General features: G+C 52.3%; 1 protein-coding gene across 6 annotated transcripts in view; it reads right to left on the reverse strand.

Moving 5' to 3' along the window:
- Positions 1-1,149: 1,149 nt before the first annotated feature.
- PTPRE (protein tyrosine phosphatase receptor type E) overlaps positions 1,150-26,277 on the reverse strand; it is a 180,216-nt gene continuing 155,088 nt past the window's right edge. For all 6 annotated transcript variants that reach the window (XM_070363929.1, XM_070363930.1, XM_070363931.1 and 3 more), the window contains 13 exons: positions 26,139-26,175; positions 23,802-23,899; positions 20,636-20,755; positions 19,141-19,304; positions 16,695-16,830; positions 16,281-16,430; positions 15,848-15,941; positions 14,430-14,506; positions 13,514-13,648; positions 9,839-9,964; positions 8,448-8,614; positions 6,646-6,781; positions 1,150-4,053 (listed from right to left, as the gene is read on the reverse strand). In XM_070363929.1, the coding sequence (XP_070220030.1) occupies positions 3,979-4,053; positions 6,646-6,781; positions 8,448-8,614; positions 9,839-9,964; positions 13,514-13,648; positions 14,430-14,506; positions 15,848-15,941; positions 16,281-16,430; positions 16,695-16,830; positions 19,141-19,304; positions 20,636-20,755; positions 23,802-23,899; positions 26,139-26,175 (1,515 nt within the window). In that variant the 3' untranslated portion in view covers positions 1,150-3,978. The remainder of the gene's footprint in view (positions 4,054-6,645; positions 6,782-8,447; positions 8,615-9,838; positions 9,965-13,513; positions 13,649-14,429; positions 14,507-15,847; positions 15,942-16,280; positions 16,431-16,694; positions 16,831-19,140; positions 19,305-20,635; positions 20,756-23,801; positions 23,900-26,138; positions 26,176-26,277) is intronic.

The following is a 26,277-nucleotide window of genomic DNA, read 5'->3' on the forward strand; positions in this document are numbered from 1 at the left end:
CGTGTCCAACTCTGCAACCCCATGGACGGCAGCCCGCCAGGCTCGTCTGTCCATAGAATTCTCCAGGCAAGAATACTGGAGTGGGTTGCCATTTCCTTCTCCAGGGGATCTTCCCAACCCAGGGATCGCACCCGCTTCTCATGTCTCCTGCATTGGCCAGTGGGTTCTTTTACCACTAGCATCACCTGGGAAACCCACAGACCCGTAAGGCAAACCCAATAGCTAGAGGGTCCATAGGAGCAAACAGATTCATTGCAGGTGATTTTTTTCAGATAAAGGGGAATAAAGGTTTTCAGATGATCCATTTTAACAAATATAACAAAGCTTAGGAGAAGGCAATGGCACCCCACTCCAGTACTCTTGCCTGGGAAATCCCACGGACGGAGGACCCTGGTAGGCTACAGTCCACGGGGTCACGAAGAGTCGGACACGACTGAGCGATTTCATTTTCACTTTTCACTTTCATGCACTGGAGAAGGAAATGGCAACCCACTCCAGTATTCTTGCTGGGACAAACCCAGGGACGGGAGCCTGGTGGGCTGCCGTCTATGGGGTCGCACAGTCGGACATGACTGACGTGACTTAGCAGCAGCAACAAAGCTTATAAAATTTATTAAATAAATGCTACCAATAATAAAAAGCATATGCTTCAATTTCCACATTAGGCCCAGAATATCTGAAAGAGGAAGCTGGTGTGTGAATTAGGGAAGGTGTGAAACTGAAAAAGAGAGTGATCTGGGATCCCCAGACATAGATGTGGAAAGGAAGGCCTAACAGGAGTTGAGGTTTTAGGAGGGGAAGCAGTGTTGGAAAGGCTTTCTGATCCCGCCTGGCAATGGACTTGGAGCATTTGGTCACCTTCCTTGTATATTCTGAGAAACCACTGTTCAGAGCTTCTGTTTGGACTCTAGGAAGGTCGCCCTCTGTAAGGTGGTTATAATCCAGGCTTCACGAACCACTCAGGGCTTCTGAAGACCAGTGCACTGGCCATCACACCCACACGTGTCTGTGGCACGTCTTAGTTAAATTTTACAAGTCCTAAAATTGTCTACATAAATCCATGCTTACCTCCTAATGAATGTCTTGTCTAGAAGGATTTAAGGCATAGGAATAAGATTAGGAGACTTCACTGAAGAAAGAGACGCAGGCTGAGAGTCAAAGTAAAGATTTATCCTTGCAACAGAATATTTTGGATCTTGCAATTTGCATATACAAATTCAGCAACATTCACTGGCATTGGAATCAGAGCAAGATCAAATGAGAAATGGGATAAAACAAAAAAAATGATAGTTGAAACCAGAAAACATACATATATTATAAAGATTGCACATAAATTAAACACAACTTAGTTAAACACAATAGAAATATCAGTAATCATACATTTAAAAAAAAAAAAAAAAGGCATGTCTCCAAATGCTGAAACAGAGGCATCAGGCTCATTTTAAAAAGTTTTAAAAAATACATAAAAATACCTTTGAAAACACTGGTACGCAGTCTTCATTCATAGAGCACATGGAGAGAAACAGTAAAGAGTCACACAGTGACCAATAAAGCAAGGAGATCAGAATTGGTCGTCTTCTAATCGCTATTTGGCATTTGAATGCAACCGCATGCAACAGAGAAACACGTCAAAGGAAAAATGACTTTACCAGCATGGCGCTGTTCAGTTATGTACAACGGACTTTCTTTGACCCAAGGGGAGGAGGTGCCAACTTTCAGGGCAAGACAGACAGGATGTGGAGTCCTGGAGCGCCCACCGAGGCTGGAATCAGAGCTGCGGGGTGATGGCAGGGGCCCGGAGGCTGGCGACTGAGCCCCCCGGGGAGGCAAGTGCTGCTGTGATTGTGGAGGGAGCACCCCAGGGCCAGTGGCGTTTGCTCTGTTCTCAGAACAACCAGCGTGGAGCCTCAGCAGATGCAGGCCCAAGGGGCAGGAGATACAAACGGGGTGCTTCCTCGAGGGCACCCCTGAAAAGGTCTACCTTAATCCCACGCCACGGATGCCAGCTAGACCACGAAGGGTCTGCAGGACATTCAGTGCAGTCTCCTGAAGTTGGCCCCGTCCAGGCCCTTGGACGCTGCGATCCCGTGTTGCCATCACTGCAAACAGCAGCTCTGTTTCTAGGCTTCGGTGCTCAGTTTTCTCTCTTCCCCTTTAGTCAGAGAAGGACTTCGGGCTCGGGACTTTGACAATGGAAACAAATGGGGCCACCTGATGCGTCTCGCGAAGCTCCTCCCGTGTTCCTCTTTGACCCAAAATCATCACAGTGCGCCCAGAAGGGAGAGGGCGGTGGTCGGCTGCGTGAGGAGCCCAGGGCTGCTGCTGGTGGCATGGCAGCACCCACAAAGTTGTGCTTTTGTCCATCCATCTGGGCTCCTCCTCTGACCTTTGGGTGGGGCGTGGAGGAGCAGAAGAACCTTGATTACCTGCGGGCCTGTTATTAGGACATCATCTACCATGGGTTGCAGTCGTGCAATCAGTTACCAGTGGAAATATCAAATTAGATCTTTAGATTCATATCTCTTTTAGAAAGCAAAAAAAAAAAAAAGTACCCCAAAATGTACATGTTAAATGATTACAGAAAGGTAGACCAGATGTCTTTTTTTACATTGTGCTCATCTGCTTAGGCACCTGATGGCCATAGACAGGTCGCTGCCATTAAATTAAACCTTTCAAGGTTCATCCTCTTTTTTTGTTCGCCCCACAAGCCAATCCTGAGTGGCAATGAGATCATTATTATCCAGTGTCAGAAGTCTCAACAGCAGCCATTCAAAAAGAAGTTAGTCTACAGTAAGGATTTCTCTTTCTTTCCTTTTATTAAATATTAAGGAGTAGGACTTTAAAAAACTGTATAAATCTAGATTTTAAGATTTTTTTTCTTACAAACAGTCTTAACTTTTACAAGAGATTTTCTAAAATACCAAAACACTTCTCAGAAAGTTTAAAGCATAATCGCTTGTGGTTGCCGGACGGTTTCTCCCAGGAGGAGCTCCTGGCTTCTCTGTGCGTGTCAGATGCGCTGTCTGACCTTTTGGATGGGAAGTGACTTTTTATCGTGCCTCGAGGTATAGCTCACGACTAGCAGGGCAGAATGGTGGAGTGCGGGTGGGGGCAGAGGAGGGAGAAGGGCAGTGGGTGTGACTCTCAGAGGGTCACCTGAGTCAACCACCCAGACAGATGGAGAGCAAGCAGCGCCCGGGGAGCGAAGCTCCGACCTGAGTCAACCACCCAGACAGATGGAGAGCAAGCAGCGCCCGGGGAGCGAAGCTCCGAGCGCCGGTTTGCTGGGCCCGAGGCCACAGGGCCTCGGGAAGACTGGCCTTCACATCTCTTTTGTCTCGACAAGATGTCACAACACAGTCTTGAATGAATGCATGTTTAAGGATCACTACACAGCCACCAATTACTCCAGAGGGTTTTAGACCTGGACTCAGGTTGTAAAGTCTTCTTTGATCTTTAGAAGGTAAAGGGAGACCACACGGACTGAGACTGAGGTCTACAAGACTCCTTGTTTGCACTGTATCTTCACGAGCAGTTTGCCTTCAAAAAACTGCTGCTGCGCAGGGCTGTGAAATCAGTATCAGGAAATTTTCCACTAATTTCTGAGTCCTCGACTGCTTCCTAATGAAGCTGTAGTTAGTACCCTGCATAAATAAACACACTCGGCATATTAAGATTTTTAGAGGCGCTAACTGTGTGAAGTTAAATGATATGAATCTAATGAAAAATTAAAATTTTTTTAATGATATTAGCAGAAATATATATTTTATGGGATATTATTTGACCTTAATACATTATTCCAGTTTTTAAAGGGCGCATTTAAGATTTAACAACTTTACAGCAGGTGGCCTTTAAAGCATAACAAAATATATACAAAGAAATTAGGAAGGATATTAATGTCAACTATGAAATAAATTAACATGATTTTTACAAAATATACTGACCATTAAATTAAAAAATATTTTAAGGCAGGAATTTTCATTTGAAATTAGCATAATCAGAAAATATATCAATAAAATCTTGTACCACTTTGTAGCAGAATTCATACTGTTCCTGAAAAAGAAAACCAAGAACATATTAAAATAATATTAAAGATATATTTAATTAATTTAATTAGAAGAAACACTAAAGAGAAGACATAAAAAAGTCTGACCAGTTATTAAAATACTGTATATCCTGATGCATATAAACTTCTGCTACATAATTTAGTTTTTAGGCACACGTTTCCAAATCTACTTTTCTACATAGAAAATGTCAGTGTTTCAACTCAGTGTATTTTGGACTCACTCTCTGAGTGAGAGATCTCTAGTTTTCATATTTAAACTAAAAACCACTACTTCGGAATGAAAAAATAATAGCAAACCTAACATCAAACTTCATAATGCAAAGAAAATAATCTATAAAAGTTAAATAAGATGGAAATGTAGATTATTTTTAAACCTAAATTTACACTACAAAAGGGCATTGCTTTATATCAACTTTACTAAAATTTAAAAGAATGATGCCTTGCATCTGCGGGTGCACACTCAGTCGTGTCCGATTCTTTGTGAATACACAGACTGCAGCCCGTCAGGCTCCTCTGTCCACAGAATTTTCCAGGCAAGAATACTGGAGTGGGTCACCACTTCCTACTCCAGGGGATCTTCCCGACCCAAGGACTGAACCCCCATCTCTTGTGTCTCCTACACTGGCCGCAGATTCTTTGCCACTGAGCCACCTGGGAAGGCCCCACTGCACATCTGTGTGAGGGTCTTAACTTCTAAGCACACTTGGACATCGCCTGACTTCCAACCTTCCAGCAGCTCTTTGAGGTTGTGAGACTAGAGCCAGGTGATGGGTTAACGGGGGACAGGTGAGCAGGGCATGTGACACTACCAGTAACGAGCACTGAAAAGAAGAAATGAGGACTTCGCTGGTGCTCCAGCGGGTAAGCCTTGGCGCTTCCAATGCAGGGGGTGCGTGTTCGATCCCTGGTTGGAGAACTAAGATCCCACATGCTGGGCAGTGCGGCCAAAGGGCAGGGGGGAAGGAAGAAACGAAACAAATAGGGAAAATGGCAATGCCTGGACTTTCTTGGTGAGCCTACCATGTGTCTAGGAAAACCATGAGCACAACAGTAAGCAGACATGGGGGTAGACCCCGGTGGTTTGAGGAACAGCAGACGGCAGCTACCCTTGCAGACCCCGGTCACTTGCTGGCCCAGTGAATATGGGAGCTGGGGAAGCAGGGGGCCCAAGGGAGGCTCCTAGCCCCCTCCTCTTCTTTCCCAGCACCTTGGGTTCAGCCTCTTACCTAAATTCACACTGAACAAGAATCTACTGGCCTTTGGTTTGGAAGAGGCCAAACATTAGCCCTTCTAGCCCTTCTGGGGTCTTGGTCCAGCCAGCATAGGACAGAGCTGTGCTTTGCAGGGAAAGAAAGACGGAGCCAAAAGCTGATGTCCTGTGGTTGCAGGGGCGTTGGGAGAGTCAAGAGTCACTACAGGGTCCTCCCTTCCAGCTACTAAGATCCCACGCAGTCACCCAGCTCTTGGAAGGAAAGAGAAAGTGCCTGCATCAGGACTGAGTGAGCATAGAGAACCAGTGGGCTGTGCCAGGGGCCTGGGAGGGCAAGTCCTAAGATAGGAAGCCTTGGGGAAAACTCCAATACATTGGTCACCTAATGTGAAGAACTGACTCATTGGAAAACACACTGATGCTGGGAAAGATGGAAGGTTGGAGGAGAAGGGGACGACAGAGGATGAGATGGTTGGATGGCATCACCGACTCAATGGCATGAGTTTGAGTAAGCTCCGGGAGTTGGTGATGGACCGGGAGGCCTGGCGTGCTGCAGTCCGTGGGGTCAGAAAGAGTCGGACACAACTGAGCAACTGAACTGAACTGGAACTGAACTGGGGAAAATAAATATGTCCCTGGAGAAGTGCATGGCAACCCGCCCCAGTGTTCTTGCCTGGAGGATCCCGCGGACAGAAGAACCTGGTGGGCTACAGTCCATGGGGGGTCTCAAAAATTCGAACATGACAAACACTTTCACTTTTCTTGGGAAAAGCAACGGGTTATAATAGTCTTGAAAACTGAACTTGCTGTTGCAGGACAATCACTGAATTTGGTAGGGAGGCATCTCTTCTGAAAACCAGAAAGGGTGGGTTTTCACCACGGAATGAATGAAAACCTATGGGCAACTGCACTCTGCATGGATTCCTTAAGCCCCCTGGGCAGCGTCTGGGGGCTGAGTGAGACCCAGCCAAGGACACGAGTCCACGTGGCCGGTGGAAGGCAGAAGATGGCAAGAATCAGGACTGTAAATGTCCCCGCCGCTTGTGAACGTCTGCGTCTGTAAGCGTAGACTGGAATCTGCAGGAACAGTTCGCTGACGCGCAGCGGGGCCTCTGTTCAACAGGTCTTATCATCCAAAGGCAGGGCTGTGCCCCTCCTCACATGTCTGCCCAGGGGACAGACCCCACCCCGATGCAAGGGAGGAAGGGAGTCTGTGAAGCTTGACTGTATGCTGTCTGGGACTTTCAGCTCTCTGTCCTGGAAACGTAACCTCCCTCCTTCCTTCCTGGTGGACTTGAACTCCTTCAGTGCAACATACATCAAATGCAACATGAGACAATTCTCAACTCCTCCGGAAGCCCTTTCTTACCAGGGTCTGCACCATGTGTGGCCTCTGAAGTCGTAAACTCTTCACAGCTTGGAATACATCTAAAAGCCCCTCAGCCTTGACCCGTTCCAGAATGTTGCTGAGTGCTATGAAAGTCCCTGTCCGCCCAGCTCCAGCACTGCAGAGAGAACACGGAGTAAGACACTGAAACTCGCCCGTGGGCACGAGAAACCCACAGCCTCCAGCAGGCCCTGCAAGCCAGGCTGAATGACCGGAGCCTGGCTCTTTAAACGACCATTTTATATGTAGCTTGGCTCTGGACTGGGAGTCAGCAAACACAGAAGTCCTCAAGAACGTGCCTAAATGTAACATGAGTCAGATCAGAACCAGTGATGAGTTTTCAAGCTGGTGGACCCATTTCCCTTCCTCCTTGTGGGGGGACTCTCAGAGGATGGCCCCTGGACGGGCAGCAGCTACATCACCTGGAAACTTCTTAGGAGCGAAACCCCTCCCGGTTCAGGCGTAGGGAGCTGCAATCCTGGCCCAGACTCCCCTTTTGTGCAGGGACCACCTTCCGAGACGGGAGGCGTGCAGGTGGATGGAAGGGTTGCTTGGACAAAGGGTTGCTTCCTGGCAGGAAGGGTCAGATCCCGACAGTGAAGGTCTGCGTCTCCTCTACTTAGCAGAATCATTCGGATAAACCCTACAGAAGCAGACCCTCTTGGGAGAGAGAGAGCAGGCCTAACGGAGGCAGGCTTGGCTGGCCTCTTCCACGGAGCCCTTGGTGGACGCGGGGTTCCCACGGGGGCCCCAAATCCCGACTGTGGGTTTCGCTCATCTTTGTTGGCAACCCTGGTGCCCGACACCTATAACGTTCAGTCTGGGTTTGCGGAGGCGGAACAAGAAGGAACTCGGTTCTCATTTTTTCTAAAGGACATCTACGAAGGCACCAGGGACTGAAAACCTAGGTGTGTGCACCCCCTGCTGGCCGTGCCCGAAGGGTGCATCTCTGGGTCCAAGGTCAGGAAAGCGGCCAGACCAATCTTCCAGGTTAAGCCGGGCTTTGTTGACACGAGGGGTAAGCGGGTGGGGGCGAGTGGCAGTCAGAGAAATGGGCGCCACATGTAGACAGAGGCACAGAAGTGCAGTCTTAGAAGCAAATCAGACCCCACCCCAAGATCAGACACGCCAAGCTCCCGCAGGAAGAGTTTTGCAAGGGTGATCAAGGTCCCTGCCAGCAGGAGGGCCTGGGCCAGAAGGAAGGAGAGCTGGCACGTCTCCATAGGATTCACCCTCTGCCTCATAGAGCTGTTTATCAAGGTTCTTGCTGGGGGGTGGGGGCGGGGTGTCCTGCTGCATCCAGGTGCCCCCCGGTGGGTCCTTCTCCTCATGGTGGGGGGTGGGGCTTGGGAGCCAGGCTGAGTGGCGTCAGGATGGGCTGGGGCTGCGGACCCTCTGTTATGGACCCTGGCCTGGACATCCCTGAGTAGTTCAAGAAAAGCTTCCTGCTGTGCTGGGTGGGCATGCCAGCCAGAGCCCCGCCGGTCTTTCAAAACAAAGATAATTCAAGTTCAAGGTTTGTCTGAGCTATGCTTGGAAATGTTTCTTTTTTTTTTTTTTTTGATGACTTAAAAAGCACAAAGAAACGTGTCTGAGTCACTTCCTGACTCCTTCTCACCAAACGCTTCTGCAAGTCTAGGAAGATATTTACGCGTTTGTGTTAAGTCTGGGAGCGGGGGAAGGTGAAGAAGACAGTCCAGAGAAGGGTTGCTGAGGGAAGCGGTGCACTGGGCGTGGGGTCCATGTCAGGCCTACCAGGAGGGGGCGCCCCGGGGCCCACTTGCCTGCAATGCACGGTGATTGGATGGTTGCCGGTCTGCTGCTGCTGCTTCTGCACGGCCGCGATGAGGTCGATCATGCCTTTGCCCTCAGCCGGGATCCCAATCTCGGGCCAGCCGTGGAAGTGGAACTGCCGCACCACCCGCGTCTGCTCCTCCGGCCGGGCCAGGGGCTACGGGGCAGGAAGAGCGTCTCAGGGCTGAGTAGTCACAGTCACCCGGCCGCCCTCCCAACCTTGCCCGGGGGGGATTCGGGCCACAATCTGGAGCAGCCCGTGGAGTTCTCATCTGGCTGGACTCCCAGATGCTGGCTACTCGTAGGCTGTGGTCACCCTAAAGCAGAAGGCCAGCCGTGCCTCTTTCTGGGTGGGGGTCATGACAGTCAAAGGATGCTCCCCGGAGCCCACAGGGCCTGCCAGACCCCGTTATGGGATCCTGGGCAGTTTTTCTTGAGATGACAAGAATCATCCGTGTTTTGTAAGAAGCCAGGACTCACTTCCCTGATAGCTCAGTCAAGAATCTTGCTGCAATGCAGGAGACCCCAGTTCGATTCCTGGGTCGGGAAGATCCCCTGGAAAAAGTATAGCTACCCACTCCAGTATTCTTGGGCTTCCCTTGTGGTTCAGCTGATAAAGAATCTGCCTGCAATGTGAGAGACCTGGGTTCGACCCCTGGATTGGGAAGATCCCCAAGAGAAGGGCATAGGCTACCCACTCCAGTATTCTGGCCTGGAGAATTCCACGGAATGTATAGTCCATGGGATCGCAAAGAGTTGGACACAACTGGGTGACTTTGACTTTCAGGACCCACCATGTCTCTTCAAGGCTGGGGATGAGCAGTTTCAGAGTCTAGGGGCCCTGGGTCTTTCTGTGATCCATGTGGAGGAGACCAAGTCTTTGGGCAAAGCTGGGTTTCTCTGTACTGACCGTCTTGAACTCGGAATCAGATCCCACAGGTAGGTCATTTTACCCATGGTTGACACACAGGGAGAGTTCCCAAGACCTGGCTGGTGAGGGGTGGTGGGAGGTTCTGAGAAGGGGTCTGGCAGAGAAGCCCGGGAGGCCTCTGTGGCGTCACGCATTCATTCCTCCTGCTCTCTGACCCACGGTTGTTTCTCCCAGGGACTGGGCAGCGGTAGGATGCCTCTTGGAGTCGGGTACCTGGCCCCACCATCCCTGGGCTCCAGCAAGGAGCTGGGGGACGATCATGGAGGTGAAATCTTACGGGAGATCAGCCACTTGGTAACACGGCTGCCAACTGCCCATACTGACCACTGACACGAACGTGGGGATCTGGAAAAGTCTGAGGGACAGGAAATTCTGGCACAAAGACAGAGCCCACACGACAGCTGCAGGGTGTTCTGTCCATAAGAGACTAAAGGTTTCTGGTAACAATACCTGATTGAAGGTGACCAGGAAGTCTCGTATGCTGATGGCTTCAGAAAGGGTATCGCTCTTTATTTCGATCGTTATTTCTCCGTGAGTCACTGAGCCCTCTGTTGGCCAATACTGGTAGCATTTATCCTGGGAGATGAAATAAAAATGTTTTAAGTCTTGTAATAAAGAACTTGCTGCCAGCAGTTTTAACAATAGGATGCAGGCGTGCTGTGAAACCATTTAATGTATTTAATATGAACAGGAAACTAACTCATGAACATAAATATGAATATAAATATGAATGCTACCAGTGCCTGCTGACCAAGGGAACAAAGCGGACAGTCCAGGAACAGACACAGAACAGCAATGACAGGCCACAGCGGAGGGGCCCGCCAGTAACTGGAGCTGGAGAGTCCGCTCTCTATACGGAAAAGCGAGCTGGAGCCCTAACTCACCTGCCTGGCTCAGCTGCCTGGGCTGATATGAATGCCCCAGCCCCTCTTGGAGTTGGGCAGTGTGCAACCTGCATAACTGTATATGGCAGACTTGAAGTTTAATAAAGACAAACCAAGGCAGGGTAAGACTTGAAGTCAACAATAAAACTGTGAACGCCTTAGAAAAAATATCTTTTCAATTTGGGGTATAGGTTTACCAGACAAGAACCCCAAAAAGCTAACCAACCATGACAAAGATCTCAACATCAGATTATATTAAAATTAACCCTATGTCATCAATAAACATTTTGTTGGTGCTTAGTCGCTAAATTGTACGTGACTCTTTTGTGACCCCATGGACTGCAGCCCACCAGGCTCCTGTGTCCATAGGATTTTCCAGGCAAGAATACAGGAGTGGGTTGCCATTTCCTCCTCCAGGGTAATCTTCCCCACCCAGGGATCAAACCAGCATCTTCTGCATTGGCAGGCGGACTCTTTACCACTGAGCCACTTGGGGAACTCCAACAGACATTGAGAGAGGAAAAAGACAGGCCATCAACTGAGATGAGATACTTGCAATACATAAAAGCAACAAGGAATCAGTACCAAGAATATATAAAGAAATCCTCTAAATCAATAAGAAAAGTGCAAACAACCCACAAGAAAAATGAGTGAAAGGCATGAACAGGCTCTTTGCCCAAGAGGAAACATGTCATCATCTATAAATACACAAAGTGATGCCTGACCTCAGAGGGATCTGCTATTGCTGCTGCTAAGTTGCTTAAATCATGCCCGACTCTGTGTGACCCCATGGATGCAGCCTACCAGGCTTCTCCATCCCTGGGATTCTCCAGGCAAGAACACTGGAGTGGGTTGCCATTTCCTTCTCCAATGAATGAAAGTGGAAAGTGAAAGTGAAGTCGCTCAGTCGTGTCCGACTCTTAGGGACCCCATGGTCTGCAGCCTACCGGGCTCCTCCATCCATGGGATTTTCCGGGCAACAGTACTGGAGTGGGGTGCCATTGCCTTCTCCCTCAGAGGGATCAGAGAGATGCAAATCAAGGCCACAGAGAGGATATTTATACCTATTTAATTAACAAAAATGAGGATGCCAGACCATCCTAGGCATGTAGAAGAATGACGTTCATCCAGGGTCTGCTTTGAAAACCATAACTACTTTGGAAAGTCGTTAGGAACTGCCCTGCCAACTCAAACGTTCACATACTCTCCGACGTGGCATTTTTGTCTCTGAACCGTACAATTCCGCATGCGTCATGAGACACATACGAGAAAGTACCCACAGCACTGTTTGTAAAACAACAAAATGAAACCAACCCAAATGCCCGTGGCAGAAGGAGGGGCAAGTCAATGGATACAGGATGTACAGTTTGTGTCATGGAGCAGAAGGAAATAATGGTGAATGAGCCACAGTTACAGGCAGCAACACAGCAAAATATCGAATGCATAACTCTGAGTGGAAAAGTCAAGTCTCGGAAGACCGTATACCTTATGTGAAAGTCACTCAGTCGTGTCTGACTCCTTGTGACCCCATGGACTGTAGAGTCTGTAGAATTCTCCAGGCCGGAATATTGGAGTGGGTTGCCATGCCCTTCTCCAGGGGATCTTCCCAACCCAGGGATCGAACCCGGGTCTCCTGCATTGCAGGTAGATTCTTTACCAGCTGAGCCACCAGGGAAGCCCCATTGTATATCTTAGTGGTGCCCTCTTATATGAAGTTGAAAAGCAGACAAAACTAAACAGTAGCTTCTTGAGGAATATATTTACTCGATAAAAAAAGATTTCTTAAAAAGCTAAGGAAACGCCCACTAGGAGGGCTTAATTAAAAAGGTAATTATAAGTGTTGATGAGGAGGGGGAGAAACTGGAACACTTGTACATTACTGGTGGGGCCGCTTGCACAGTTAAGTGATATGAGTTTGCAATATAGTTATGACAGGCCCCAGCAGTTCCAGCCCCAGGCATCTACCTAAGAGAAATAAAACTGTGTGTCCACATAAAAACTTGTCCATGAATGTTCAAAACAGTATTCGTAACAGCCCAAAGTGAAACAACCCAAATGCCCAAACACTAATGACTGAATACACAAAATTTAGGGCCATACTATTTAAAAAAAAGAGTGAGGAACTGATTCATGAATGGGCCTTATAAACATGCTAAGTGAAAGTGCTCAATCACGAGAAATAGGTGGCGTGATTCCATTTATATGAAATGTCCAGATGAGGCAAATTCATAGTCAGAAAGTAACTAATCTGTGGTTGCAGGGATTGTGAGGGGGGAGTAGGCAGTGATCATTCCTGGGTATGGGGTTTCTTTTCAGGTGATGAAAATGAGCTGGAATTAGTGATGTTGTACAACTCTGTGAACACACTAAAAACCACTGCACCATACCTTTTAGAAAGAGGAATTGCATGATATGTGTGTTATATCCCAATAAAACTGTTTTTAAAAAGGCAAAGAAGTAAAACCCCACAACTTCAGGGTAGTGGATGCCTCTTGGGAGAACGCCTAGGTAAGTATATGTTATCAGCAACAGTTTGGTTTCTCACTTGGATGATGCTTTATTAAATAAAAACAAGAAGACTATGTGCCTCTGGATGGATCTCTGGGAGAAAAGAAATATTTAACCCGTTCAGTTCTACCAGGACTATATTAATTAGGCACACATTTCAATACCTCCATCTTTTTGTCCCAAGAAAAGTGAGTAAAGGTCTTTTCCTTCAACAGGTTGTGACCAAATATGTATTTGTGGCAAACACAAAATGGCAGAAATTCAAGGCTGGTTAAAGGTGGCTAAGACGGTAAAGCGTCTGCCTACAATGCGGGAGACCAGGGTTCTATCCCTGGGTCAGGAAGATCCCCTGGAGAAGGAAATGGTAGCCCACTCCAGTACTCTTGCCTGGAAAATCCCATGGACGGAAGAACCTGGTAGGCTACAGTCCATGGGGTCGCAAAGAGTCGGACACGACTGAGCGACTTCACTTTAACTTCACTTTAAATAAAATATAGGCTAAGAACAACAGCCAGTGGATAGTTACAATGAACTGGAGTTGGCGGGGGAAGGAGTTGAAAAAAAAACCTTTTTCATTTGCAGCCTCTCTCCCTCCTCAGTAGTCGTGGCCTGGCCTCACAGCCGATGGCAGGTGAGGCGTTCCCAGGGGACAGGCAGTCCGTTGGGTGGGCTGCACCTGGTGGGTGTGAGCAGCCCTGGAGGCCGCTGGGGCGGGGGCGGGGGGCGGGCTGACCTGCTCTCTCTCCTGCACCTCGGTCAGCATCACGATCGTGTGGCACTTCCACTCCCAGACCATCCTCCAGAAGTCCTCCACCGTGTGCGCCAGGGGCCCCTGGGTGGCGATGAAGTAGTCCTTCTGCCGGTAGCCCTTCAAGTGGGAGAGAGGTTCAAGTCCGGCTTCCTGCCACTGCTCTCCCACGCTGGGACACGTGGCTTTAGGACAGCCCAGGGCTGCAGGAGGGACGGCATTCAGGCTTCCGGGGCCTGAGCCGAGACCCAGATGGCACGTGCCCAGAAAACAGGTCAAGGGGCCCCTTCACCTCTGTACGGATGTAACAGGACCCTTGCTTGGACTGGCTTCGATTCTATTAATGCGTCTGTACGTGTCACAGCTAACTTAGCATCAAGGCAGGGCAGAGAGGGTGCGGAGTTAGAGGAAGTGAGTTAATTCCCCGGTCCTGGCTTGGTGCCCACGTGACCCCCTCTCCGGCACAGCGTTCTCTCATCTGTAAACCAGAATCCAAGCACAGACTTGACTGCAATGCTGTCTCCCGCCCATTTAGCTCCGCTGTGCACAAGGCAGGCTGTGATGGGGCCTGAACTGAACTGTGGTCACAGGACAGAAAGCACGTGTGAGCAGGGACAGAGGGCTGGAGTGTAACAGCCGAGCAAAAGAGAAGCTATGACGTATTAAAGGCAGAATGGAAAAGCAGCCAATTATTTAAAAGTGCACGTACATCCTCTACTTCAAAGTTCCTTATTCCTTTTTTTTTTTTCAGCAAGTGTTTGCTAATGAACTGGTTTGGCTTTCTGGGGGCGTGTCCACCCTTTCCGATTGTGAAAGCAAGTAGCTGAAGAGACTGAAATCATGGGGCATAGGAGCTGCGTCCCCGCCAGGCATGCAGGCTCGGCGGGGGCCCGGCACTTACGTCTATAAAGGACGCGTTGATGTAGTCCGTGTACTCCTGGCCCCTCTTCATGGAGAGAATCACGCGGTTGAAGTCGTCTGTAAAGCAGTGCATCCCCTGGGTCAGAAGCGACCCCATCCTGCCTGGCAAACTTGAACTCGCTGTTAGGAGCTTCTGAGACAAAGCTTATGGATAAAATCACTAAATACAGTCAACCCCTTGGAAGGTTTCCTTCCTAAACTAGGTTCCTTCAAGTGGCCGGGGGAAGCTGTGTTTTGTGAGCAAAGTTCTCAAATAACTGACTCATTGTCTTCATCAGTCATAAATTGAGGTGCTGGGCTGTGCTTAATCGCTTAGTCGTGTCTGACTCATTGGAACCCCGTGGACTGTAGGCCACCAGGCTCCAGTGTCCTTGGGGATTCTCCAGGCAAGAACACTGGAGCAGGTAGCCTATCCCTTCTCCAGGGGATCCTCCCGATCAAGGAATCAAACCTGGGTCTCCTGCATGGCAGGAAGATTCTTTACCAGCTGAGTGCCCAGGGAAGCCCTAAATTGAGGTCATTCATACCAAAACGTAAGCATTAAAGTAAACTTAAGCTGTCAAAGGAGTGTGGCCGGCCAGGCAACTTGGCATAGCCTGCCAGAGGCATCACAGCCATAAAGCCCCCAGGGTCTGAGGCTGGAGAGGGCCTGCCCAGCCCCACGCACTGCCGGCCAGAGGCATCACAGCCATAGAGCCCCAGGGTCTGAGGCTGGAGAGGGCCTGCCCAGCCCCATGCACTGCCGGCCTGGGCAGGTCCATGTGAGGGCCTGCTGCTGCAGGAGCTGGAGTCCAGGAGAGGATGTTGAGGGGAGGTCTGGGTGAGCCCTTCCGCCTCCTCTCTCCCCCTGGGGTTCCTCCGATGCCTCTGCTTCTACCAGGCCTGTAGGTTTTCCGTCCCCTTAGACCTCAGGCCGCCCAGCGCCCGATGCCTCCCTTGCCCATGGTGTGCCGGCCTCAAGGCCTCTCCCTGGAAGATCTCAGCTGAGCTCCCTTCGGATCCGGCTGCACAGCATGGGCCAGGACCCCACTCTGTGTACAGGTGGGTGTCGTGCCTCCACCCGCTTGGGGGAAGACAGGATGGCATCTCGTAGAATCAGGAGGCACCACGTCAGGCCCGAAGCTCATCTTTCCATTTCCAGGAAGTCCCCCTCCCTGTCCTGCCTCCAAATCCAGGTCACGAGATGCCTGCCTGACCCCCATGGGACAGCCTAGGTCACTCATGTCTTCACAGGTGGGCATTCTCTTCCCCACACTTGACAGAGCTCCCCGAGGGCACCCCACCCCGGACCCCCGGTTTACAGGAGCGGGTGGTCAACGACCTTCCAGCGACTGAAGCCCCAGGACGCCCGCCGACAGCGCCTGCCGCGCGGGCCTGCCCTCCGCGGGCGGCCCTTACATGGAATGATCTGGATGACCCTGGCCTTCTTCATGTTCGCGGGCAGATTGCCTGTCCTCATGTTCTCCTTCATGATGCGGACGTTTGTCAGTTTCTGCAGCCAAGAGAGACACAGCCACACAGTTAAAACCCTGATGTTCCCGAGAGACTGCTCAGCCTTCTAACCCCACTGCCATCAAGGACACCCGCTCAGAGGAAACTATCTCCATCTCCAGACATGGCCCGAGTCTTGGGAGATAAAATGTGCATGTACGATATTCCCCCCACCCGCCGACATGGCTGCAGAGCTCTGAAAGTCCCCGTTGTTCCTCCCTTGAAAGTCATGGGCAGGACGGACCCCCTTACTTTTCCAGGGATTCCTAAGGGAGGAAGCAGCTGTAAGCAGCTTTGTGTGAATGGGGCTGGTCCTCCTTGAGAGCAGGTTGGCGCTTACCCTGAACTCCTCCTCCAGCCCGATCTTGTCGAAGTGGGCGGTGGGGCCGTGCAGCGCCTGAAGGTGCTTCTCCAGGGAGGACACGTCCAGCTCAGTGTCCCCATAGAGGTAGTACTCCAGTAAGGCTTGGTAGATGAACGTGTACTGCATCTGCGGGGAGACCCAGATGGACTCCAAGGGGGGCCCCTGGAGTAGGGGGACCCTTCTCTTTGTGCAAAGGGGAAGGGGTTGGGGGGAAGGTCAGATTAAGGGCTGTCTGTAGTGACCGTCTGCGGCCTTGAAGAGGGCCGGGGCGACATGGTCCCGGCCAGGCACCACTCTGCATGCACCTGACTCGTGTCCCGGGGCGTCGGGGTTTGCTGAGCCAAGCTCACACCAGCACAGGTGGCTGGGCCAGAGGAGGGCATGACTCACGTCTGTCTGAACCATCTGAGGCCGCTGATTGCGGATTCTGGACACGAAGTCAAAGACGTCCACCTTCTGCTCTGCGTGCACCATGTCCATCATGGCGTCGATCACTATGAAGGTGCCCGTCCGGCCCACGCCCGCGCTTGGGGAGAGAGGAAGAGGCCACGTCGTGAGTCCCCGGTCCCCACTGCGATGATGGGACCTTGGAACACGCCTGCAGTCCGGACCGGAGGACACGCCACCCTCACTGAAGACGAACCTCTTCACGGCGCACAAACTTCCTTCCGTTAATAAAGACAAATCCAGTAGGGCCACCGGAGGGCACCAAATCTCAGGGACAAGATCTCAAATTTCCTTCAAGGGCCAGTGAGCTGTCACTGCGGTCCTGTCTGACTCTGAGACCCTAGAGACTGTAGCCCGCCAAGCTCCTCTGTCCATGGGATTCTCCAGGCAGAAATCCTGGAGAGGGTTGCCATTTCCTCTTTCCTCTTCCAGGGGATCTTCCCAACCCAGGGATCAAACCCGCGTCTCCTGCAGGTCCTGCAACTGTAGGTGGATTGGAGACTGCTAACAGGCTTCCGGAAAAGGGCCGCTGTCTAAGCTTTGTGTGAATTGTACTGGTAATTTTTCTTCTATTACCGAACACTGTCTCCTCATGATCACTTGTGCAACTGGATTTTTTTTTATTGTCACACTTGATGTGGTTTTCCAGGTTCTTCATAAGAAAGAAGGACTCCAGGCCAGGTCTGTTGGCCCTAGAGCCAAGGTCATGCAAACTGGGGCACCAGCTGGCTCTGTCTGTGACCCCAACCCTGAACCCCGGGCTGGCTGGGGCCAGCTAGTGCTCAGGGGCTCCACTGAGAGGTCTCCTTCCTCGGGAAGCTGCTCGATGCCACTCCTGGGCTGGGTTTCCTTTCTCCCCAATGGTCTCCCCATGGCGGTCTCTGCACATCCTCCCACCTCCACCCTACCTGTCCATCTAGATCCCCTCCAACCAATGCAGGCCGTCCATATGTGTCTCCCCAACACCCAGGACTCAGCAGGCACACAAACAAACTCAGCCAACATCCGCAGGATTAAAAAAACCCCTAATGGTCCAGACCACAACTGCACACAGCAGCCACGGGTGCAGGGTCACTAGGTTGAACTGGGCTTGCCCCCAGCACGCCAACCCACTGCGGCATTAGCCTCTTTTAAAAAAAGAAAGTCATCTTTTAAACAGAAGGTTCACAACTGAAGGAATGAAGCACCCCCCCAACCATGTTCCTCTTTTGGCAGGGAGGATGGCACCACTCTTTCCAGCTTGTCTCCAAAATGGCACTAGGCAGGCAATGAAGCCCTGCCCCATCGGAGACTCCCTGCTCATCACGGGGAGGGGAGAGCGGACGAGACATGAGGGGCTCCTTCAAGAATCTTAGTTCTTTACAAACAAAGAATGAGACGATCGTCAGGTGCAGAGCCAGGTCAAGACAGCCCACCCAACAGGTGCGTGGAAGGGGCCACAGAGAGCGGAGGGCGGAAACCAAGATGAAGGGCAAATGGCCTGCCCCAGCACCACAGCGAGCGGGGAGGCGAGCAGGGGAGGGGCCAGGCGCTGAGGTTCCACCAGCACCAGGGAATCTGGAGGCATCAGAACAAAACAGAGCTGAACCAATCCCCGCAGCCAGCCCTGACCCCACGCAGAGGCGGCTCCTTCATCCCTGCTGTCTGGAGCCCAGCCGGCTGACTGTCAGCTGACGCGAACTGGAGCGCGCCTGCCTGCCATGGGCCATTCAAACTCTCCGCCCTGAGGACATGCTGCTGACCAGTGTCCCCTCTAGCTGGGGCCACCGCGGGTCCACGCCTCCGAGGGGTTTCCCTGTGCAGGGACTCAGGCCGGTGGCCCTGCCCTCCCGGCTGGAGGACGGACGGTCCTGCTCACTGGCTGTAACTCTCCACTGGACATGGGGTTTCTGGCTGTTACAGATGGGGTCATTCCGAGTATCAGGGCCCGGCCAGGGACAAGAGGCACCTGCCCTCCAGGGACACAGGGGCTCTAAATCTGCCACACAGGTGTTCAGTGGAAGCGACACACCAACTCTGGCTTTCAGGAAGTCTGAGCAAGAATGGGGGCTGCCCCCTTGAGAGGGCCAGGCGGGGCTGGACCAGGCCCCAGACTCCGCAAAGCCAGTGGCTCAGAGGAGCGTGCAGTGCCGGGTCAAAGGTGCTTGTGATACTTCTGATACTAAGGTTCCCTGACAGGTGGTACTGATGAAGGGCTCTGCCTCCCCGGATGGAGAGAGCATCCCTCCGGCTCTCACCCTGAGGGATTCTCTGAGCTGCTTCCAGTGTCTGGGAGGTACTCTCAGGTCACCCCAGCCGCCCCTCTGCCCACCCTGATGTCTGCCCACTGGTCACTGTCCCACTGGGGCTGTATGCTTCCTGGGGCCGCCTGGCCCCACCCCACACGCACCTGCAGTGAACCACAATGGGCCCGGCGTGCGCGGGGTTGAGCGTCCTCACTTTCTTCAGGAACTTGAGCATGCCGATGGGGGTGAAAGGCACCCCAAAGTCGGGCCAGCTGGTGAAGTGCAGCTGGCAGACCAGCCGAGGCGCTTTGCAGCCGTCAGGGAGTTGCTGTGGGGACACGCGGAGACGTGAGCGGGCGGGACGGCCCCTGCCCCCTCCCCACCCCTAACATCATGGCTCCAGGACACTTGCTCGAGGTACCCTTCTGCCGTCCAGGCGTGAGCCGCCGTGGGGACTCATGCAGAGAGGGGCCCATCAGTGAAGACTGGATGCCCGGGAGTGAGAGACCCTGATGCTTACTGGCCCCATAGCAGCGGGAACAGCATAGCAGGGCCCACGGTCACCCGGACCAGGACCAGGCTGGGCCAGACCCCAGCAGCCAGGCAATTCCCTGCAGCCGGCCTCAGGGCTAACGGACCCGTCGGCCAGCAGGCTGGCTGCGTCCCAGTTTGCCGCGACTTCGTGTTGCCGTGTAACTGCCAACAGCATCAGCTTTCACTCTTAAAAGCGGCTTGATTTGTGGGGAAAACATCTGGTTGGTCTACCCTTGGGAGACCCCACCCCACCCCAACCCTTCCCTCAAAACCTCTCTCCACCCTTCTTACCCAGAGCCGAGGAGTCCGGTTCTCGTCCCAAGCCATGGAAAGTTATATAGTGTATTTGGAAGCGTGTGTGTGTGTGTGTGTGTGTGTGTACGTTTGTGTTTCCGGGAGGAGGTAGGCCAAGGTTGGGGACAGTAATATGATAAAACTCATCGTCCCTCCTCTTTTGCTGTGGCTTCTAGGAAGCTCAGGCTCATATTCTGTGATCTAACCACACCCATCACTCTACCTTTGATTCTTGATAACACCACCTTCTGCTTTTTTCTAATTTTTTTTTTTAATCTCTGAAATCTCTTATTTCATCTACCTCGCCTACAGGTGTCTTTATTGAAGGCTGCCTTAAATCATCTCAGGGGAGGAGTGACTAGCAGGAAAAGAGTTTGAAAAATAATGAAATGTTTCAGATAAAATTTTGAAACTGTAAAAAAAAAAAAAAAAAGAAAAGAAAAACCTCACATCTCCATGTCAGTGTGTGAAACGGCCCTGTGTAACTGAGTGGGGGACCCCTTCCCACACCCCCAGGATGCTCCAACTGTCTCAACTTCCTCCACCCAGGTGGTCTCTGGGAGCCAGAGACCCTGACTCAAGGTCACGTGCTCCTGCCTGTCAGCCGCCTGTAGACTCAGATCTGTGGCCCACAAGGGAGCGTCCCGCGTCCCCGCCCGGCACTGCCTCCAGCCTCGTCTCCCCTTGTGAGAGCTGCTGGGAGTGGGGGTAGGGGTGGGGCTGTTGGGGTGCGGCCAGTGCTCCCTACTGTAAGCACGCACGCATCTCTCCTCGCAAGCACGCACGCGTCTCTCCTCGCAAGCCTGCCTCTGCGGGAAGTCGCGTGCTTACAGACTGAATGCAGAACTTCCGGATGGTGTAGTCCACCAGCACCGCGCAGTCCTCCACACACACCCGGATGTTCCCGTACGTCCAGCAGCCCTGGTCCGGCCAGTACTGATAGCACTTCTCCTGCGTGGGACACGCGGATAGAAACAGAAGGTCTGCGGGGGGCCTTTCATCACCTCGCAGCCCCCCGCCCCGGCCACAGACACAAGGCCTCACACACAGCCAGCTCCAGTGACGCAGTCCTCAGAGGCCAGGGCAGTGCGTCTCCGTCTCATCGGTGCTAGTTAACGGCAGGACTGAGACCAGAATCGGACCCCTCTGATGCCTCGGTTACTCATCCCCTTACTAACCACACATACTGACCGGACTGTCAGGCTGAGCTGCTCTACAGGGGGGCCCACGTGGAAGCAGCCTCACGTGGGCGGCTCTTCGTCAAGCCCCAGAGGACCATGTGCTCCCCAAACACTGCCCATCGGACTCGGTGGGTCATTTTTCCTGCCCAGCGCTAACGGCGAACTTAATTTGCATCCCACCCACCCTCTGTGGAAGTCATGGACTTGTAGTCAGCTGAACGCTCCTGACTTTTCTCCAACCAGGGATAAGACTGAGGCAGGCATTTGTAGAGCTGGATGGGTGGGTGGTCACAGAGAGGTCTTCCTTTGCTTTCCCTCCCTCAGAACTACAAATGGACCACACACGAGACGGGGAGACTGGGCCTCCAGTTCCTGACCCCAGGGGGTCCTCCTGCAAGAAAGACTTGAAGGCATGAGGTCCCCCTAATAGGGGGCTCCCTGCTCCATGGCCGCAGGCGTCAGCAAGCCATTGATCCTGGACATTGCCCACCAGGCACAGCTCACAGGCCAGGCCACGAGGGTTAATAATCCTATAAACAAGAGTCAGCTGGTATTTACCAGAGCCCAGGGCTTGTGTGATGACACCCACCAACTTCCCCTCCCGCAGCCTGGCCCTGGGCAGCTCTGAAGGGACCCTGAGGAGAAGCCCACCCTGAAGGTCATGGTTTGGGGCAGTCTTGGCCTCCTGGGGACCCTCCAGAGACTCTCGCCTTGACAGACTCTCACTCGAAGACCCGAGGGCTGCTTCTCAGACCCCCACAGGGCTCAGGGTGTGCTCTGTTCCCGTCTACACAGCGGTCACCACTGCCTGCCACCCGCCTCCACCCGCCCGCTCCGCCCCCATCAGATCATGAGATGCCAGCTTTCACAACACCGAGCCAGGATGCTGAAGCCAAGGAGACCACAACAGAAGTGTAAGCAATTAACAAAAGGGGAACTCTGTTGAGAAACGATTTTATCTGAGACACTGAAAATCGAGGCCCAAAGGCAGGCTGAGTCTGAGTCACAGAGATGGAAAAATGCAGTAGGAGGCTGCAGAGAAAAGAGCCGGGGGAGGGGGCGTGTCAAGTAATGTGGCAACGAGATGACTGATGGGGGAGATGGGGGTGCCTTCCGAGCCCCACAGTCCCTGCACTGGTCTCCTCTGTCTCTTTGCAAACAAGCCCCTGAAAACCTGGCCCAGAGATAGCTGGTCCCAGGGGACGCCAGGCTCCAGGTCATCCTCCTCGTCTGGGGCCGTGGGGCTGCAGCATCCGCTCAGAGCGCGGGGACACCTTCCCCACAGCGACCCCCCGCCCTCCTCCCCCGGAACGTGTCCCTGCCTGGGAACCCCCTGCTTCCGCCCATCACTCTTTCCGGTGAGAGAGCACGCACGGGGCCTGGGCAGGATTAACACGGAGGAGGAGGAGGCTGGCCCTCCCCAGCCCTGTCCCAGCTCGCTTCGAAACAAAAGAAAACCCCTCTCCACTCCCCGACCGGAAATGGGGTGGGGTTGGAGGCTTTTCCGCTGCTTTTCTGGATGGAATAAATTAGTGGTGGGGGAGCTGGGGGCCACCTCATGGCTGCCCTCCCAGCCGGCCGGCCTCCCCTCTCCTGCCCTGGCTGAGTTCTTCCATCCCAAAGGGCAGCCGCCTTACCCCGAGCCCTAGCCAAGCAGCCTGGGCTTTCGTGGGGACAGGCCGGCCAGCCCCCAGCCAGTGAGTGAGGGTGGATGGCACCTATGTCCGGCTGGAGCCAGGACCACACAGGCCCTGGGACAGATGTCTCTGACCGAGCTGTGTCTCCCTGTTGACCCGCTTGCCACCACCCCTGTTCGGGCGCTCGCGCTGGAACGGGCGAGAAGAACAGTCTGCCTGCTGCTCGCTTCCCATCTGCCTCCCTGCTCTGCTTTCAACTCTGGAGTGCGAGCTCATAGAGATTTAAAGTTCTTATAATGTGTATGCGTTACTTTTTGAAGTCGAAACAGCTAATTGCACACATTGAAATACCAAATCAATACGACTTCAATACACCTTGTTTTTTTCCAATGCATTTCTCTGGTCTGAATAATAAGGGGAAAATCACTTTTTTTTTATGGTCTAAGGCCCAACATATTATGTTCCAAGGTTCTAAAAAATTTCTATATTAAAATTCACTGCTCCCACCATGGCGTAAGAACTGGTGGGTCACCCAGGGATGACTCGCTACTGAAAGAAGAAAATCCCTCCATCATTTTATATTGTGGTCTAGGATGTGAGAGTTGGACTGTAAAGAAAGCTGAGCACTGAAGAATTGATGCTTTTGCACTGTGGTGTTGGAGAAGACTCTTGAGAGTCCCTTGGACAACAAGGAGATCCAACCAGTCCATCCTAAAAGAAATCAGTCCTGAATATTCCCTGGAAGGACTGATGCTGAGGCTGAAACTCCAATACTCTGGCCACCTGATGTGAAGAGCTGACTCACTGGAAAAGACCCTGATGCTGGGAAAGATTGAAGGCGGGAGGAGAAGGGGACCACAGAGGATGAGATGGTTGGAGGGCATCATCGACTCAGTTTGAGTAAACTCCGGGAGTTGGTGATGGACAGGGAGGCCTGGCGTGCTGCAGTCCATGGGGTCCCACAGAGTCGGACACGACCGAGTGACTGACCTAACTGACTGACTGGGATAGTGAGATTCTGGGAGCACGGACAATATATTTCAAGATAAAAGTGCTGTGAGCCCTGAGGTGTTTTGTGTTTTTTTGTCTGCCGTGATAAGCAGGAGGGAGAAGGGAAAAGGAAGTGGTGAGCATACCCCAGCCAAGCAGCAGCAGCTGAGAAGAACAGGCTGGGCTTACCTCTTTTCTTTCTTTCAGATTCGTCAGCATCACGATGGTTGCACATTTCTGCTCCCAGATCATTCTCCAGAAGTCATTCACTGTTTCCTGCTTGGGACCTGGGAGGAGAGGATGGTCCGAATCAGACAGAGCGGTCCCTGCGAGCCCCAGACCTGTCACCCTGGCCTTTGGGCCTCAGACGGCTGCTTCCCCACTACCTGCCCTGAGGAAGGGGGTGATGGGCCCGTTCACTCCCTGCAGAGTCCCAGGACTGGAGTAGGGGGCAGCCTCCCTGTCTGGCCCTGCCTCTCTCTCCCTGATACCCGCCCACCCAGGGGCTGGGAAATCCTTGGGGGCTAAGTTAATGCACCCAGTTGGGTGATGATCGTGGGCCACAAACACTGTTTAAATGCGAGCTGGTTTGCAAGCTGTCAAAGTGGTTTGTGGCCACGGAGGGGCTTGGCGAAGCCTCAGAATAAGACCTCCCATCCCAAACCACTGAATCAGACTGTGTGTGGGGGTGGGGGAAGGGAGACACACTGCTGGCTGCCTGACCCACCTGCCATGTCTAACCCCCTTTCCTCTGAAAAAAAAAAAAAAATCACATCTCCCAGCTGCCTTCACAGCTAGTGATGCTTTCTGGTAAGATGTAGGCTGAAGTCCCTGGGGAGGGGGTCTGAACAAAAGGTAGTGTCCCTGGAAGAAAGTCCTCTGCCTGCTGCTCTCTTTCCTGCCTGACTAGGGACAGCAGTGCCGGGAGGTACGGCAGCCACTTTGTGGCCCTGAGGATGACAGTAAGGAGGTCAGGGGAGGAATGAAAGCGGCCTCTCTCCCTTGTGCTGCTGCCCCAGCCCGGGCTACTTCCTCTGGACGTCTGCTTATAAGAATGAAAAAGACATTTCCATTGGTGTCAGTGGGTGTTTGCCAAGGTTTCTGACATTGAAAGCTGGGCATGTTCCTGATGGACTGTGGGCTTGTGTGTATATCTCCCTACTTTTCACGGCAAGTGAAAATGCCAGTCGCTCAGTGGTGTCTGACTCCTTGCGACCCCAGGGACTGTAGCCCACCAGGCTCCTCTGTCCATTCTCCAGATGAGAATACTGGAGTGGGCTGCCATTCTCTTCTCCAGGGGATCTTCCTGACCCAGGAACTGAACCTGGCTCTGCAGCACTGCAGGCAGGTTCTTTATCATCTGAGCCACCAAGGAAGCCCATTTTTTGTGTGTGCATTTAAATGTGCATTAAGATTGCTATCTACACTGAATGTTGGTACCCACTGCTCTAAGACTCTTGCCGAGCAATGAGGATGTGCAGGAAATCCACTGTTAGCTCCCTGACACCCAGCTTCACCAGCCCTGGCTCCCGGGGATGACAGCCGCAGGCAGACGCTGGTATGCTGGATTGAAAGTGCTCGGAAACACAGAGGATCATGTGTGAGGTTTAAGGGCATGCTTTCACAGGAAGGTCCGCTGGAGGTGGGCATGGCAACCCATTCTGGCATTCTTGCCTGGAGAATCCCATGGACAAGGGAGCCTGGCGGACTATAGTTCATGGGGTCACAAAGAGTCGAACATGACTCATCGACTAATACACTTTCACAGCTAAAAGCATCCTCAAGGTTATGGGCTTGATCCAGAAAGTTACTTACTCCCCTCCCTGCTGTTCCCCAAGCCCAACAACTTGGAAGTCACGTAGAAGTCAGCCGGCAGAGAGAAATTCAAGGATTTCTAACGCAAGTATCAGCACGCTGCGATGGCAAGCGCTGGACCGTTGGGCGTCTGGGTTTAACTCATACAGGCGCAGAAGCAGATCGTGTGTCTCTGCCTCTGTGCACACACACACCGTGTGACTGCACACCTGGCATGGCTGTGTACGATGGACGCCCCCACGCCCTCCCCGTCTGTCTGCCCTGACCACAGACGGGGGCGTACGCGCGCAGAGGTCCAGCTCTTGTGCTCGTCTGAAGCCCTGTGACCTGGAGGAATGTCATCACTTCACAGTATAATGCTCCTCAAACACTATGGCGCAGAATGACCTGGGAATGCTGGCTAAGATGCAAACTCAGGGACAGCAGCTGGTCAGGGGTGGGGCCCGCATTCCTGACCACCTCCCAGGGGAGGGGACACCCCTGGCCAGTGGAGCAGACACATTGAGCGTCAAGGCTGTGAGAGTCATGCCATTTTTCACTTCCGTGCTTCGGGAGAGGCTGGACGACTCTGACCCGCTGTGTAAACGTAGCAGTACACACATATACAAAAAGCCTGTATAACTGCCCAGGACGGTTGGTACCAGGTCAGGAAGCCATCGCCTTCCACGTCATTTTACCAAAATCACGTTCGTCACTTAATGAAGAGCTTACCTTGAGCGGCTATGAATTTATTCTTCTCTTTATAACCCTAGAGAAATAAAATCAGATTTATGATTTTTCAGAATTGTCATTGTGGAAGGACTTTACGGTTAGGAAAGTAACATGTATTTGTCGTGGAGAATTTGGAAAA

This window comes from Bos mutus, chromosome 26, assembly GCF_027580195.1.
Source record: "Bos mutus isolate GX-2022 chromosome 26, NWIPB_WYAK_1.1, whole genome shotgun sequence".
Taxonomy (NCBI): domain Eukaryota; kingdom Metazoa; phylum Chordata; class Mammalia; order Artiodactyla; family Bovidae; genus Bos; species Bos mutus.